This window comes from Jaculus jaculus, chromosome 7 (genome assembly GCF_020740685.1).
Source record: "Jaculus jaculus isolate mJacJac1 chromosome 7, mJacJac1.mat.Y.cur, whole genome shotgun sequence".
NCBI lineage: Eukaryota > Metazoa > Chordata > Mammalia > Rodentia > Dipodidae > Jaculus > Jaculus jaculus.
In genome coordinates, this window is record NC_059108.1 from 25,370,210 (window position 1) to 25,387,892 (window position 17,683).

Consider the following 17,683-nt stretch of genomic DNA (forward strand, 5'->3'; position numbering starts at 1 on the left):
GAGGGTGTTAGAAAGGAGTCTAGGGCTGGAGAGATGCTCAGCTGTTAAGGTGCTTGTCTACAAAGCCTAACGACCAGGTTTGATTCCCCAGGACCTACATAAGCCAGATGCACAAAATGGCACATGCATATGGAGTTTGTTTGCAGTGGCTAAGGACCCTGGTGCACCCATTCTCTCCCTCTCCCCCCCCCATCTCTCTGTTTGCAAATAAATAAACTATCTTAAGCCATCCCAACAGATGGTAGTGACCACTGGGATGACTCAAAAGGCACCATGGTACTGAGAAGAAGTTACAGACAAGTGTTCAGCACTGAAACATCTCTATCATACCTTCCAAGGTTCAGGGTCCATTGCAGAAGAGGTGGGGGAAAGAATATAAGAGCCAAAGGAAGAGTAGCCCTGTTTACAAAGCAGTCTTTCAGACACAAATTGGCCTCGATATCCATGACCATACAGTGCCTAGCACTACCTTCACGAGACCCTCACAACAGGAGGAAAAGATGATGACATCAAAATCAAAGAGAGACTAATTGCGAGAGGGAAGGGATATGATGGAGTGTGGGTTTGTGAAGGGGAAAGTGAAGGAGGTGAGGGAATCATCATTATTTGTTGTCTATAATTATGAAACTTTTCAATAAAAAGTTTAAAATATAAAATAAATGCGAAAAATGAGTCAAAAGGTTGAGAATGAGCCCATGCTCTGAATTATATTGGCAAGGCAGTGTTTTCTTCTGCAGAAGGGTGTGCTGCCAGAGAAAGTTCAGGCAAGCAAGGGTACCATCAGGCAGCCTGCTGGGGATTTTATATCCCCCAGTGCAGGCAGGGTGCCTGTCATGATCTGAGTCAGAGTTTGGCTTCACAAGCTCACACGAATGGCTAGAATGTAAAAACAATGCAGTTTCTAGGGTAAATAAAGGGAAGATGTGGAGACCTCCCACCAGATGTAGAAATAGCTTTGCTGTCAAGGCTTGATTTAGTCTCAAGGATGGATGGCTGACTCAGGAGGAAGGGGCTTCCCATAGAATGGTACCCTTTCCTAGTTGAGTTTCTCTATCTTTTCTGATTCTTTTGGACTCAGTCTTGTTTACCCATTGATGAAGGATTCAGGAGGGGCTTCCCATATTCTGGTCTCTTTCAGAGCCAAGTTTATTTTTAACCCTTAGAAAAAACAGTCTGACTCATGTTCATACTCCTCTCAAGGGGACACTTCACCATGGCAGAGGAGGCTGGCTCGTTGATCACCACACATCCACAGCAGAGGGGATAGCCAGACAAGTTGGCTCTGAACACATAGTAAACCACACTCCAGATCCACCCCTTCTCCAGTAGGGCTCCACCTGCTGGGGGCTAAGTAGGAAACTTAAACATACACACTTGAGGCTATAGGGTATGGTTATATTTAATCCAGCACAAAGAGAAAAACTGTTCTCTTCACAGCAGCCTGGAATGAAAGACAGAGAGAGATGAAAAAGGACACTCCAATGATCTGCTTCCTCCAACTAGCCCTTACTTCCTGCAGTTTGTTCCATGTTCAATTATGAGCCTGTTCATGAATATATCCACTGAGGAGAATAGCCCTTACCATCCAATCACTTCCCCAAAGTCCCACCTCCTAAGCCTGATGCACTGGGAACCAAGCCTTCAACCCTTGAAACTGAGATATTTCAGTCCCACACCATAACAATCTCCCCTTTTCTGTTTAGTTTTACTGCCATTTTGTCTCTGAGACACACCACTGTGATCTTTAATAGCTCTCTTTCTCTTACCTCCATCAAATAAATTGTGAGGCGTGTTGATTTTCCCAAATGCCCCTGAGAGAAACAATCTGCTAGGAATGGCCACCAATGGCGTTGAGTGAGCAGCTCTGACCCTGACCCAAGGCCCTGTTTGTCTCAATTGCTAAAGGTGTTCACCTGCCCTCACCTTGCCTGGATAACTTCTGATCCATGCTGTCCACAGAGCTCACTGCCACTCACATAAAAACCCTTCCTTTATGTGCCCATTCTCCTCCCTCCCTCTCTCAAATAAATAAATAACAAAAATAAAAGTAAAATCTTAAGGGGGCTAGAGAGATGGCTTAGTGGTTAAGGCACTTGCCTGCAAAGCCAAAGGACCTTGGTTCAGTTCCCCAGGACCCACGTAAGCCAGATGCACAAAGAGGCACATGCGTCTGGAGTTTGTCTGCAGTGGCTGGAGGCCCTGGCGTGCCCATTCTCCCTCTCTCTCTCTAATACATACATACATAAATAAAAAATCCTTCCTTTATCCTTCATCTCGCCCACCCCCAGCGCCACTTCCATTCCTTTGCACCTTTGCAGAGTAACACTGTTCCAGGAGCCACTCTCTCTCTTCACCTACAGTAAGGAAACCTCACACCCCACCCTCAGCGGCAGCTATTGCTCTGAGAAGGGCTCACAGGTCACCGGATCCAGTGGACTTCACTGTCTTCCTCTGACTCCTCCCTCAGCCGTGGTACAGTCAGGAGCACAGCCTCCCGTTCCAGCTTCTCTTTGCACTCATCTTCCCTGGTTTCCAGGATGGCTCTGACTTCAACCCCAGAAGTTCAGGCCACAACCTACCCGGAAGACGTGTGGGAATCTTCTCTTTGCAGTCACCCATGCTGACCCATGGGTGCCTCTGAGATGTGGGCCAAGTCTGAGCTCTGCTGTGTCCATCCCGCTCCTGCCTGGATTGCACCCTGCCTTAAGTGATCTGCTCAGAGCTCAGATGGGGTCAAGCCCTCCACCCCAAACCCTCCAGTGGCTTCCTTACCTATTCAGAATCCATGATGGCCTAGTGAGACCTGGCTCCTGCCTTCTGCCCACCTGTAGTCCTCGCCCGTGTGACTGCTTTTCACTTCCTACTTAAGGGCTGCTCCTCCTTTGAGTTCTGTGGTCTTCCCAGCATTCTTCCTGTAGCTGCTGCTTTTATTATTAACTTTTTTTTTTTTTTGAGGTATTGTCATGCTCTAGTCCAGGCTGCCCTGGAATTCATTTTGTACTCTCAGGATGGACTCAAATGCACAGCAATCCTCCTGCCTTTGCCTGTTGAGTGCTGGGATTAAAAGCATGCACCACCATGCCTGGTTTATTGACTTTAACTTTTTATTGACAATTATTTTTTTCAAGATAGGGTCTCATTCTAGCCCAGGCTGACCTGGAATTCACTCTGTATTCTCAGTGTGGCCTTGAACTCACAGCAATCCCCCTACCTCTGCCTCCCAAGTGCTGGGATTAAGGGCGTGCGCCACCACGCCTGGTGACAATTTTCATACATATAGACAATATACCACGATCATAATCCCCTCCACCCCCTCCCTTTTTACCTGTCAAATCCCCTCTCCACTGAATCCTTCCTTCTTTCCAACTAGTGCCTTTTTTTTTTTTTTTTTTGGTGTTTCAAGGTAGGGTCTCATGCTAGCCCAGGCTGACCTGGAATTCACTGTGTCATTTCGGGCTGGCCTTGAATGAATGAATGATCTGTCTGTATGAATCACATCTTTACTTGCATATTGCCTAGCTCCCTGCAGCCTGCCTCAGCCTTCGAACTGGAGCAGCTCTCACCACCCTGCCCAGTACCCTGGGTGGCACCTGTCAATCGTTTGCGATCTCCTGCTACCAAATCTGCTTGGTTCAATTACACGTTTTAGTTTCCTTCTTCATGTCCTTCAAACGTCCCCTTTGCACAGACTCTGTCATTTTTATTTAAACCCACCACCATGCATCCATTTCCCCTTATTCCTGCTGCGCCATAATTAAGAGCTGGGCACCCTGGTGTTAGAGCGACAGGGTTTCTTTTTGTCCTTGTTTTTTTTTTTTTTTTTTTAAATTAATTAATTAATTAATTTTTTGAGGTAGGGTCTCCCTCTAACCCCGACTGATCTGGAAATTCACTATGTAGTCTCAGGCTGTTCTCAAACTCACAGTGATCCTCCTACCTCTGCCTCTCGAGCACTGGGATTAAAGGCGTGTGTCACCATGGCCCCAGGAATGACAGTTTTAAAAAGCAAGCATTGCCAGGCATGGTGGCGCACACCTTTAATCCCAGCACTTGGGAGGCAGAGGTAGGAGGATCGCTGAGAGTTCGAGGCCACCCTGAGACTACACAGTGAATTCCAGGTCAGCCTGAGCCAGAGTGAGACCCTACCTCGAAAAACCAAAAACAACAACAATTACAACAACAACAACAAAAAAAAAAAAAGCAAGCATGATGATGCCATTCCTCTGCTTAAAACCCTTACATGGCTTCTTACTCATACAGCTGTTTCATCTCCACTGAGACATTAGGGAGGCCCATAAAACTCAGGGAGCTCAGAAACTCACAAGATTCACAGGGCTCCTCCCCAAGCATATTGATGAGAAGAAAGTTTTTAAAATATTTTATTTTTATTTATTAGAGAGAGGGAGAGAGAGAGAACGGGCATGTCATATCCTGTAGCCACTGCAAATGAACTCCAGAGCCATGTGCCACCTTGTGCATCTGGCTTACATGGGTCCTGGGGAATCGAACCTGAGTCCTTAGGCTTTGCAGGCAAACGCCTTAATTGCAAAGCCACCTCTCCAGCCCAAGAGAGAATTTTACCTAGCTCACTGCTGAAGAAGGGATCTGGTGCATCACGGTGGTGAAAGTGCAGAAGCAGAAGTGTGGCTGGTCACAGTCAGGAAACAGAGAGGAATGCTGGTGCAGTCTCTTTCTCTCCTTTTCTCGTTTTGTCTAGGACCTCAGCCCATGGGATGGTCCCACCCACATTCAGGGTAGATCTTGCCTCTTCAGTTAAACTTTTCTGGGAACACCCTCATAGAGAAACCCAGAGTTGTGTTTCCATGGTGATTCTAAATCTAGCCAAATCTAGCCAAGATGACAGTGAAGATGAGCCCTCCCCTAAGGTTATACAAGTGCTGGGGAAAGGAGACTGGTGGAACAGCCTTCCTGAGTTGTCACCCATGCTGGGGTGGCTTTTCAGAGATGCAGCTGCCTTTGAGTCACCCATGCTCCTTAAGAAACCCACACCCAGGAAACTCAGTGGTGCACCAAACTAGCCATGAGTGGAATAATTTTTGTCTGTCATTCATGTTCTCTCTGGGGTGAACTGACATTTGATCATGTTTCCTCAGGAAAAGTCACACAATACAACTGCCCCTCAGAATGTTCCCAAGACCCCTCATGGTTTTAACCTTCCCGACTTCCTGCCTGTCTGTGCTATAGCAGCTACCAGCAGCTCCTCCATGTGCTCTCTCTCCTCTCATGTCCCCTCTCCTCTCCTCTCCTCTCCTCTCCTCTCCTCTCCTCTCCTCTCCTCTCCTCTCCTCTCCTCTCCTCTCCTCTCCTCTCCTCTCCTCTCCTCTCCTCTCCTCCTCTCCCTTCCCCTCCCCTCTCCTCTCCTATCACGTCCCCTCCCTCTCCTCTCCTTCTCGTTCCCCAGTCCCGTGCAATCTGTCAGTGCTCAGGCTAATTTCACTTATAAAAGGCCTCTGCTTCAGCTTCTAGGGTATGCCACCCCCTGGCACTAAAATAAATAATGGGCCTTATGTGTGTGGCCAAGAAGCTCAGAATTGGTGACTTGGTTGGGACACAAGCAACCTACTGATGAATGACTATCACAAGTCTGAGAGGCATGCCCAACGAGTGGGGGCATCAGAATTAAAAAGGGGTGTAGAAGGCTTCAGGATTGGGCTAAATGTAACCATAGATGAATGTAAAAAAAAAAAAAAATCTCATCTCTGAGTCCCAAACAAAATTCCTAGGCAGGGAATGTACCTCCGTGGTACACTTAGGTAGATAAAGCACTTCCTTACTATGCATGAGGCCCTGGATCCCTCCCAGGCACTGCCACAAAAAAGGGGAAATGAAATAAAGTAAAAATCTCAGCTGTCTAGGAGAAGCAGGGGCACTACAACAAGGGCTTCTGGTGAGCCTGATGCATACACATTAGGCTACATAACTTCTGCATGTTCTCTGCCACATCTTCTCGCCTGGGCCCTGCCACTTTCATTCCTCCACATTGTCCTTTCCTGACTAAAATGGCCCTGGCACTCTTGAGAGAGCTGCCAAGTGGCTTTGCATACTGTGGGAACTGGGAGGTGATGACGAACGCATGGGAGAAGATGAGGGCTCCTGAGAGGAGGAAGCAAGGCAAGAGACAAAGGGGACACAAGAGAGATCCAGGGAGGAGAGGGGGCCACAAGCACAGGGCCAAGGCTGAGGTGAACAAAAGCCTAAGGCAGAGGAGTCTGTAAGGACCCAGCCATAAAGGGACCCAAGAGGAGCATTTCTCATGAGGGAGGGTTTTGTGGATTAAACAGAAGATGAGGATGCTGAGAAAGTCAGTGCAGGCAAGTTATGAAGGAAAAGGAACACTGTGGGGTCAAGGGAAGTCTTTGCTTTTGAAAGTTGGGGCAGGGCTGGAGAGATGGTTCAGTGGTTAAGGCACTCACCTGAAAAGCCAAAGGACCCAGGTTCAATTCCCCAGGACCCATGTTAGCCAGATGTACCAGGTAGTACGTGTATCTGGGGTTTGTTTGTAGTGGCTGGAGGCCCTGATGCGCACCCATTCTCTTTCTCTCTCTCAAAAAACAAAAATAAACTTTGACTTCAAAGAAAAAAAAAAAAAAGAAAGTTGGGGCAAATACGACACAAGTTCCCTGAACACAAGACCTTAAAATCCAGTGATGTTTTCTCAAAGTCTGTGGGTTCACTGGCCATCACAGTCTAGGCTGGGCTACCTGGGTGGTTCTCCCAGTTCTGTGATGGTAACAGCACAAATGAGAAAGTGGAGAAACGGATGTGATGGAACCCTCCTCTGTACCAGCACTCAGGAGGCTGAGGCAGGAGGATGGCCAGTTCAATGCCAACCTGGGCTGCTTCGTAAGCAAGTCTCAAATGAGTTAAGCACCAGGTGTGGTGGTGACACTTGGTGCATACCTTTAATCCCAGCGCACAAGAGGCTGAGGTAGGAGGATTGCCATGAATTCCAGCTCAGCCTGGGGCTTGCATTCCCCCAAAGAAAGAGGATTAAAAGGGAGCCTGGGGGCTGGGAAGATGGTTAAAGGCACTTGCTTGAAAAGCCTGCCCATCTGGGTTTAATTGCCAAGCTGCCTACATAAGCCAGATGCAGTCGTGGGGCTGGGAGTGGGACTGGCTGGAGAAAGGCTAGTGGATAGTCTGGTGTTTCTTTGCAGAGGCAAGAGACCTTGGGGTGTGCGTGTGTGCGCACACACACAAATAGCTAAAAATAAAGAGGAGGATATGATGTCAGAACTGGACCAAGGTCATTTCTACCTCATTCTATTTAAGCTCAGAGTTAAAGGTGGAAAAACACACTCTACCCAGTGATGGAAAGGACTTGCAAAGTTGTTGGGTGAATAATATGGACCCAGGAAAGGTGACAATCAGGGGCTACTGAATCCTTGACTATAGGAAACAAACCAAATGGTGTATGGAAAAGCAGGCTAGTTCAGGGAGCAAGGAGACAAGTCAGTGGCCCCTGTGAAGTGCATGCGTTTGGAACAGAAGCAGCTTCTGATGTAGGTTCTGCCCGTGACTAGCCTCACAGTCTTGAGTAAGTCATTTAACCAGGGACGTCACCTCCTTGTGTATAAACTGGAAATAAATTCTCCTTTGTGTTAGAAAATGAAATGAGTGATGTGAGCTCATAGCACCTTCCAGTAGCATAGACAGACCTATGCGCATGGACACAGGAGGGGTGGGAAGCTGTCATGGGACAGGGGAAGCACAATGGCCACTTTCATGTACTGGAGGACATTGTGGGAGAAGATGAGACACCGAGGGCCTGTGTCACCGCTGAAGGACCAGTGGTGGAGATGAGGGGAATGCTGGGAGGGGGTTATAAAAAATATCCGTTTACTATCAGGGACAGTTCTAGTGCAGCCCTAGGAGGCTGGGTTTCTTCCTCATTGGGGTGTTCGGCCCATTCTGACCTGTCACACATAGCGAAGTCCTGAAAAGGTGCCCCCGTGGGACAGGGTGGGTGGATTGACCAGCTGCTCTTAACCAGCGCCAGGCACCAGCCCACCACCCCCAGAGTGAGAGCTTTGTTGTTGAAAGTTCTGGTTGATTCAAAGGGCACTTGGTGGGTGTGGGCCACCCTCTGGCAGTGCTCAGGACAATCCTGGATAATGAACTCAAAATGCCCATGGTGCCCCTGCAGATAAACAGGACTTAGTGGTCTTAGAGTTCCAAGTAAATGCGTGTCCTGTCTTCAGCAAGCTCTCCCTCCCCTCTCCTTTTTTTCTGATCTTTTGAGGTAGGGTCTTGCTCTAGCCCAGGCTGACTTGGAATTCAATATGTAATCTCAGAGTGGCCTCAGGCTCACGGTTTTCCTCCTACCTTTGCCTCCCAAGTGCTGGGATTAAAAGCATGTGCCACCATGCCCAGCTTTTTTTTTTTTTTTTTGCCAATTCTTTTTTTTAATTAATTTTTTTTTAATTTGCAAGCAGAGAGAGGAGATAGACAGAGAAAGAATGGGCACTCCATACGCATGTGCCCCTTGTGCATCTGGCTTACGTGGGTATTGGGGAGTCAAACCTGGGTCCTTTGGCTTTGTAGGCAAATGCCTTAACCACTAAGCCATCTCTCCAGCCCCAAGTCAATTCTTCATGTAGCTAAAAAGTATTTGACTTCAGAAAAAATCTTAAACTCTTTTTTAGTATTTTATTTTTATTTTTAATTTTTTATTTGAGAGAGAATAGGTAGACAGAGACAGTGGGTACACAGAGTCCTCTAGCCATTGCAAACCAACTCCAGATGCATGCACCACCATGTGCATCTGGCTTAGGTGGGACCGGGAAGTTGAGCCTCGGTTCTTAGGCTTTGCAGGCAAGTGCTTTAACTGCTAAGCCATCATTCCATCCCAGAAAAATCTTAATTACATATGACTCAAAAAGTAGTCACAGGGCTGGAGAGATGGCTTAGCAGTTAAGGTGTTTGTTTGCCTGTAAAACCAAAGGACCTAGGTTTGATTCCTCAGGACCTACATGAGCCAGATGCACAAGATGGCACATGTGTCTGGAGTTCGTTTGCAGTGGGTGGAGGCCCTGGCAGGTGGCACATGCCTTTAATTCCAAAAGGAGGCAGAGATAGGGGAATCACTGTGAATTTGAGGCCACCCCACCCTGAGAATACAGAGTGAATTCCAGGTTAGCCTGGACTAGAATGAAAGCCTACCTCAAAAAAAAAAAAAAAAGAGGGCTGGAGAGATAAGATGGCCTAGTGGTTAAGTGCTTGCCTGTGAAGCCTAAGGACCCAGGTTTGAGGCTCAATTCCCCAGGACCCACGTTAGCCAGATGCACAAGGGGGTGCATGAGTCTGGAGTTTGTTTGCAGTGGTGGGAGGCCCTGGCGTGCCCATTCTCTCTTTATCTGCCTTTCTCTCTGTGTCACTCTCAAATAAATAAATAAAAAGTAACAAAAAGATAAAAAATAGATTAACATCTGAAACAAGTCGGTAGGCAGAGGAAGACTGAAAATCCTTCCCTGCATAGGCTACATGCAACAAACAGAGCATATATGAAAACATCTCATGACACACAAGTGCTGGAGAAGGCACTTAAAATGACATGAGGCTCATGGCTCAAATGCATGCCTTTTCCCAGCTCACCAGTCCACTACCATTCTCAGGGGTACCTTTCTCTTTCTTTTAAAATAACTTTATAATTTAAACTTATAAATTTATAATTTAAAATATTTATTTTCAAGGAGAAAGAAGAGAGAGAGAGAGAGAGAGAGAGAGAGAGGGAGAGAGCAAGCATGGAAATATGAGAATGGACATACCGGAGTCTCTAGCCACTGCAAACGAACTCCAGATTCATATGCCACTTTGTGTATCTGGCTCTACGTGGGTGCTAGGGAATTGAACTTTGCAGGCAAGTGTCTTAACTGCTCCACCCCTACCTTTCCCTTCCTTCCTCCTTCCCTCCCTTCCTGCCTTTTTATTGAGCTAGGATCTCAGTCTTCTCCAGGTTGACCTATAAATTACTATGTAGTCTCAGGGTGGCTTTGAACTCACAGTGATCCTCCCGAGCGCTGGCATTAATTTGTCCTAGGACACAAGAACCTGAAAATCTCAGCACCCCACCATCGCCTCTGACCTGCGCCTATAATAACAGCATGAGATCTGGACTCCTTGGCTCTATCCAGGCTTCTGTGCAAGCCAGGGCAAGTGCAAGACATTTGGTTACCTTGTATATAACTGAAAAACTGGCAGAAGGACCCATGGAACCATATGCTGCACTGAAAAGGGGGCAGAAGAAAAGACAAATTTGACCACCTCTATGCAGACAGGAAGCCTGACTCTTGATGTGCCATTTTCTGGACCTGTGCACCATTATCTCCAATGCCAGGTAAGTACAAAACGTGTACCTTCACCTTTGGACTAATTTTCTGAAAGTTTTTAAGCAAATAAAAAAATGACAGAAATTACAAAGTGCAATCTGGAATAGATCTGCTAGTTTTTAAAAGTTTAAGGGGCCAATGGGCTTTCGCTATGGGGCTATGAAGACGGCTCAGGGGTCAGCAGGTGCAGGTTCAAGTCTCCAGCCACCCATGGCAGCAGCAAGAGTCCCTGGCATTTGCACATGTACAACCCCAACCCCCCAACGAATACAAAAAGAAGACTGAGTAACTTCAGGTTTCGTAAATGTTCTTAAAAGGCTTTCTTTCAGGTCAAAGCCACAAGACGCTGCTGTTAATCACGTGGAATATATTAGTGGAATTCTAAATATCCTCAATATTTATATTTGTCACATCATGACAAATTTGAGGTACACTGTTAGTGATCTTGAGCAAGCAACAGCAAACAAGAATCCTGTCTCAGAACAACGTTCTCTTATCTGTTGTCCCCAGTCATGTAACTGGACTGTGGTCCAACAAAATTAGGAGAGACTAGAGCATGGTAGTTTGCACCTATGATCCCAGTATTTGGGAGCCCGAGTGAGGCAGGGAGATTGTACATAAGTTCAAGGCCAGTGTAGCCTAGATAGTGAGTCTGACATCAGCTGGACTGCACAGAAAGACCCTATAACAAAAATAACAACAGCAGCTGGGCGTGGTAGCGCATGCCTTTAATCCCAGCACTCGGGAGGCAGAGGTGGGAGGCTCATGGTGAGTTCAAGGTCACCCTAAGACTACAGAGTGAAATCCAGGTCAGGCTTGAGCTAGAATGAAACCCTACCTTGAAAAACCAAAAATAAATAAATAAATAACAACATCAACAAGAAACTTAGAAGAAATTAGTATTTTCTTTATTTCGTGGTGCTAGGGGTGAAACTCAGAGCCTTACACATGCTAGGCAAGCACAATGCCACTGGGCTACATCCCCAGGCCCTTTTTAAAAAGCAGACTTTAAGAATGAAGACCAGGTACATAAACTTTAGAGGTCAATCTTAACTAAGGAATTCTGATTACTAGAAAGATTTAGGTAGAAGTAAGACCTTTTGTTTAGCTATACATGAATTCATACAAGATGACCAGTTTGACATTTATTTCCCTGGAATAGTCTACTATTGCCCTTCTGGTCCAAAGGAATTAGTATTTCTCAAAAAAAAAAAAAAAAATTTCCAGTTTCAGGATAACCTTTGTGAATGAGCCGCTTTAAACCAGCTGTTTCAAGTGAAGATAAACAAAACCAACTGCTGGTTATGACATGGGTCTCAAATTACTGCTAAGTCATTTAGTACAACAGAAGAAGGCATCACGTTCTGGGAAACAGACTTCTAGAATAAAAGCCTTCTCATTAACATCTTTCTCCGCCTTATAATAAATTAGCTTCCTTAAAAGCTTTTCAATTATTCACACACCCACCCTCACGTTCGAGGCTGGCTGGCCGCGGGCAGATGGGGTGGCGACAGGCTTGCTGAGTGGTTCTGCAAGCACAGCCTCTTGCTGCGGTGCTGCTCGTCCTTGGCGGGCCTGGATCTCGACACTCCATCTACGTGCAAGCACAGCTCATGTCAAGAAAGGCCACGTTACACCCATGGAAACTTCTTTCAGCCATTCAGGCTGAACAGCAAAGCGATGTTTATATAGCAAAGGAAAATGCATTTTATTTGCCTCCAACTTCTCCGTTTCAACACTCCACACTCCAGTGTTTCTTCTTCTATACTGGTTCTAGAAAACTCAGATCATACTGCAACTGATGGCCGGGCGTGGTAGTGCATGCCTGTAATCACAGCACTTGGGAAGCAGAGGTAGGAGGATCCCTGTGAGTTCGAGGCCAACCTGAGACTACACACTGAACTCCAGGTCAGCCTGGGCTAGAGTGAGACCCTACCTCGAAAAACCCAAGTCAAACCAAAATGAAACAGACAAAACAAAAACTAGATTTACTCAACTGTGTATGGCAAATTATTCATATCACTTTGGGGAGAAGTGGAGAGTCATTATTATTTGGCTGGAAGAGGCAAAATGCACTATTTATCCTCAGTGGTGAGAGAACTGCCTGAGGGGCCGGGAGAAGGTGGGCATGGGAGGGGTGTCACATTCAAAGTCTTTCAAGGAAGGAAGCTGATACATCTGGCTGGGCAGGTTGAGAGAAGAGCCTAGCTTCAATCTCTCCCTGCTCATTTTTAATTTTGAAAATATTTGTTTATTTATTTAAGGATTAAGAGGGAGGATGAGGGAGGAGAAGAAGGACAGGGTTGGGAGAGGGGAGTATGGTCGCACCAGGGCTTCACTGCAAATGAACTCAAGATGCATGCACCACTTTGTGCATCCAGCTTTATGTGGGTACTGGGGAATCAAACCCAGACAGGCTTTGCAAGCAAGTGCCTTTAAATGCTGAGCCATCTCTCCAGCCCTCTCCCTGGTTTTTAATGCCTTTGTTGGGACAATAAATGACATAAGATCCTATCTGTGAATTCACCACTAAACACATTTCCTCTCAGATCTTCCACAATCATCTTCCAGAGGGGATCTGGAAACTTCTTCCCCATTATCATTGTATGTAATATTTGAAACATTTTAAAATGTATGTATGGGGCTGGAGAGATGGCTTAGTGGTTAAGCGCTTGCCTGTGAAGCCTAAGGACCCCGGTTCGAGGCTCGATTCCCCAGGACCCACGTTAGCCAGATGCACAAGGGAGTGCAGGCGTCTGGAGTTTGTTTGCAGTGGCTGGAGGCCCTGGCGCGCCCATTCTCTCTCTCTCTTTCTCTCTCTCCCTCTTTCTCTCTATGCCTGTCACTCTCAAATAAATAAATAAAACAAAAGAATATAAAAATATATGCAGTATCATCTAATAGCAATATGAACACTTAAGAACCTAGTTCCCCCATACAGTTATCTTGCTTAAATCTGCAGTCACTGTTTGTATGGGGACAAGAAATAACAACTAGATGGATCCCTACCAGGTCCCAAGTACTTCCTCTCTCATCCCATCCCCTGGCATCCCACCCAGAGGTAACCACTGTCTAAATTCTGTGTTGGCAATTTCATTGCTGCTTCAAACAATTTTACTACACATATGAAACCATACATTACTTGGCTTTCTGAATGTTAGTTACATGTTCTCTGCAGCTTGTTTTTATTCAATATTGTATTTCTAAGACTTACCTATGTTCATGTCTTTTCACTGCTATGCAGTAGTCCCCACTGTGGGACTACACTATGTGACACACACACACACACATATGTATGTATATATATGTATAAAAAATATATATGTGTATATATATATATATATATATATATATATATATATATATATATATATATATATATATTTGAGGAAGGTTCTTACTACATCCCAGGCTGACCTGGAATTTATATTGTAGCCCAGGCTGGCCTTGAACTCATGGAAATCCTCCTACCTCAGCCTCCCAAGTGCTGGGATTAAAGGTATGAACTACCATACCCAGCCACCGTGTGTGTGTGTGTGTGTGTGTGTGTGTGTGTGTGTGTGTGTGTATTTTGGCTTTTCAAGTAGGGGCTTACTCTAGCCCAGGCTGACCTGGAATTCACTATGTAGACCTGGAATTTATATTGTAGCCCAGGCTGACCTTGAACTCACAGAAATCCTCCTTCCTTAGCCTCTGGAGTGCTAGGATTAAAGGCATGTGCCACCACACCTGGGCCATATATGTTTTTAAGAGAAATTTTTGAGTCATTTCCAGCTTTTGCTTTTTTTTTTTCTCTAAATTTATTTGAAAGAGAGAGATCGAGAGAGAGGAGAGACACATAGTCTCTATGTGTGCACCAGGGCCTTCTGCTGCTGCAAATGAACTCCAGATGTATCCACCACTTTATACATCTGGCTTACATTGGTCCTGGGGAATCGAACTTGGGTCCTCTGGCTTTGCAAACAAGTGCCTCAACTGCTAAGCCATCTCTCTAGCCCCAGCTTTTGCTTTTTAAATTTTGCTTTATTTGAGAGATAAAGGGTATGCCAGGGCTTCTAGCCACAGCAAATGAACTGCAGACACATGTGCCCCTGTCTTTACTTACGTACTTGAGAATCAAACTCAGGTCCTTGGGCTTTGCAGGCAAGTGCCTGAACAGCTGAGCCATCTCTTCAGTCTGAGCTTTTGTTTTTAAGAACAGCATGGCAATGAATGCCTGTCACTTGTACAAGATAGAGCCTCTCTAGGGCTTACACTTAGAAGCTGAATGGCTGAGTTATAAAGTGTGTGCATACTCAGCTTTACAAAGATAATCCATAACTATTAGCCAGTGTTGTTTTGAAAGGTCCAGTCCCACCGGCCACACCCTATTATAAGCCCCTTTCTATTTTCTGTCCTCTACATACCCTCAACTCTGATGCACATGTAGAAAAAAATTGAAGCTAGGATCCATATGTCAAAGAGAAAAACAGTGTTTATCTTTCTGGGCCTGAGTTACTTCTCTTAATATACTGCTTTCCTGTTTCATCATTTTTCTTAAAATTGCTGAACAAAATTCCAATGTGTATATGTGCCACATTTTCTTTGTGCTTCTATTGATGGATATCTAGGCTGACTCCATTTCCCAGGTATTGTGAATAGAGCAGCAATGGACATGAAGGTGCAAGCCTCTCTGTGGCAGGATACAGACTCCTGGGTAGATGCACAGAAGGATAGCTGGGTCGTATGCAGTTCTACTTTCAGTTTCTTGAGAAACATTCACACTGATTTCCATATTGGCTACACCAGTTTACATAAGGGTTTCCTTTTTCCCACATCCTCATTAGCATTTGGTGTCCCTTGTTTTCTTGATGATAGCCACCCTGACTAGGGAGAGATGTCTTCTCAAAAGTAGTTTGGGGGCTGGAGGGATGGCTTAGTGGTCAAGGTGTTTGCCTGCAGAGCCAAAGGACCTCGGTTCAACTCCCCAGGACCCATGTAAGCACAAAGTGGCATATGTGTCTGGAGTTCGTTTGCAGTGGCTGGAGGCTCTGGTGCACCCATTTTCTCTCTCTCTCTCTCTCTCTCTGCCTCTTTCTCTCTCATTCTCTCAAATAAATAAATAAAGTAGTTTTGAACAATCTTTAAAATATTTATTGGCCATTTGCATTTCTTGTTTTGAGAACTCACTGTTCAGTTTCTTAGTTTATTCTTTATTTTTTAAATTTTTTGTTTATTTTTATTTATTTATTTGACAGTGACAAACGGGCAGATAGAGAAAGAGAAAGAATGGACGCGCCAGGGCCTCTAGCCACTGCAAACCAACTCCAGACGCGTGCGCCCCCTTGTGCATCTGGCTAACGTGGGTCCTGGGGAATCGAGCCTGGAACCGGGGTTCTTAGGCTTCACAGGCAAGTGCTTAACCGCTAAGCCATCTCTCCAGCCCACTTAGTTTACTCCTTATTGGACTGTTTGTTTTCTTATTAGGTTTTTTTTTTTTTTTTGTATAGTCTTGATATTGACTTGTTAGGATTATAGCTGGCAAAGACTTTTTCCTACTCTGAAGGCTATCTCTTCACTAATTGTGAAAGACTCTCACAGCTTTTACTTCCGTGAAGTCCCACTTGCTGATTGTTGGCCATTTGTCCTGAGTGACTAGAGTCCCATTCAGAAAAACCTTACCGATGCCTACATCTTGAAAAGGTTTTATTACTTTTTTCTCTAGCAGCTTTCAAGTTTCCAGTCTTTGATCCATTTGGAGTTTTGTGCAGGTGAGGGATAAGGGTTTAATTTCATTCTTTTCCAGGTAGCTATCCAGTTTTCCAAGAACCATAATAAGGCTGTCTTTTTTCCACCATGAGGGCAGCCCATTCTGGAAGTCTTCCTCCTCCATTATTCCTTTCTGGAAACACCTTCACAGACCTGCCCAAGAGGCATGTCTATTATTTGATTCCTAATCTGATCAAGTTGAAAAGGAATTTAGCTATCTCAAGCTCTTTCACTACTTCAGTTAGCTTTATTCCACAGTATTTTACTTATTTTGTGGCAACTGGGGATTGAAATGGTTTACTTGATCTCTTCCTCAGTGTGTTTCTTACTGGCATAAAGGAAGGCTACTGATTTCTGCGTGTTTTCTGTATCCTTCTACTTTTCTGAAAGTATTTACAAGCTCTAATGGTTTCCTGCAGGAGTCTTTTAGGGTTTATGTCATTATCATTAATCATATTATCTGCAAACAATGAGACTGCTTTCTTCATTTTCCATTTGCATCTCTATTTCTTTGTCTTATTGCTCTAAGATTTTGAGCACTATATTGGATAACAGTAGAGAAAGTTGATACCCCTATCTTTTTCCTGTTTTTTTTTGGAAATGCTTTGAATTTTCCCTTATTGAGTATGTTGACTATAAGTTTTTCACACATAGCCTGTATTATGTTGTTACATGATGTTTTAGTCATAGTTCCTTGAGGAATTTTATCATAAAGGGATGTGAATTTTGCCAAGAGCCTTTTCTGCATCTATTGAAATGATCATGTGGTTTCTGTCCTTGGTGTGATGTACTACACTTACTGATTTGCATTATGATGAACCAGCCTTTTATCACTGCAATAAAACCAACATGACTGTGGTCATTGATCTTTTTGATGTGTTCTTGAAGTTGGTGCATCAGTATTTTGTTGAGAATTTTTACATCTCTGTCCATCAGGGAGACTGACCTATAATTTTCTTTTTGTTCTGCCTTTATCTGGTTATGGTATAAAGATAAATCCTGGTTTTGTAAAGATTTTGGTTGTGTTCCTTCCTTTCCTACTTTATGGAATAGTTTGAGAAGCACTGGTATTAGAACTTCTTTGGAGGTTTGGTAAAATTCACCAGTGGGCCAAGACTTTGTTTAGTTGGGGGATTTTAAAAAAATATTTTGATTTTTATTGGGTCCTAAAGAATCAAACTGGGGTCCTTTGGCTTTGTAGGAAAATGCCTTAACCGTTAAGCCATCTCTCTAGCCCAAGATTAAGACATTTTAACCACCATGAGTGCATATATGCTCTTAAAGCTTTTCTTGCTGCTGATTTTTAGTTTTACTCTATTGTGATCAGCTAGAATACAAAAGCTTGTTTCAATTTTCCTTTATTTATTGAGATTGGATTTGTGTTGTAATACATGATTTATTTTAGAGAAAGTTTCATGAGCATTAGAAGAATATGTATTTTGCAGTGTTTGGATGGAGTGTTCTGATTGAGCCATCTCTCCAACTATCATTTGATCTATGGTATCACTTGATTCAGTTTGTTTAAATTTTGTGAGACCAGACTATTGATATCACCCATTATTATGCTGCAGTTAGGCTGTGATTTT

General features: G+C 44.6%; 1 protein-coding gene across 2 annotated transcripts in view; it reads right to left on the reverse strand.

Annotated features, from left to right (window-relative positions):
- Nucleotides 1-11,312: 11,312 nt before the first annotated feature.
- Nucleotides 11,313-17,683, reverse strand: part of Cdadc1 (cytidine and dCMP deaminase domain containing 1) — a 40,599-nt gene continuing 34,228 nt past the window's right edge. For both annotated transcript variants that reach the window (XM_045154972.1, XM_045154973.1), the window contains one exon: nucleotides 11,313-11,943. In XM_045154972.1, coding sequence (XP_045010907.1) covers nucleotides 11,819-11,943 — 125 coding nt within the window. In that variant the 3' untranslated portion in view covers nucleotides 11,313-11,818. The remainder of the gene's footprint in view (nucleotides 11,944-17,683) is intronic.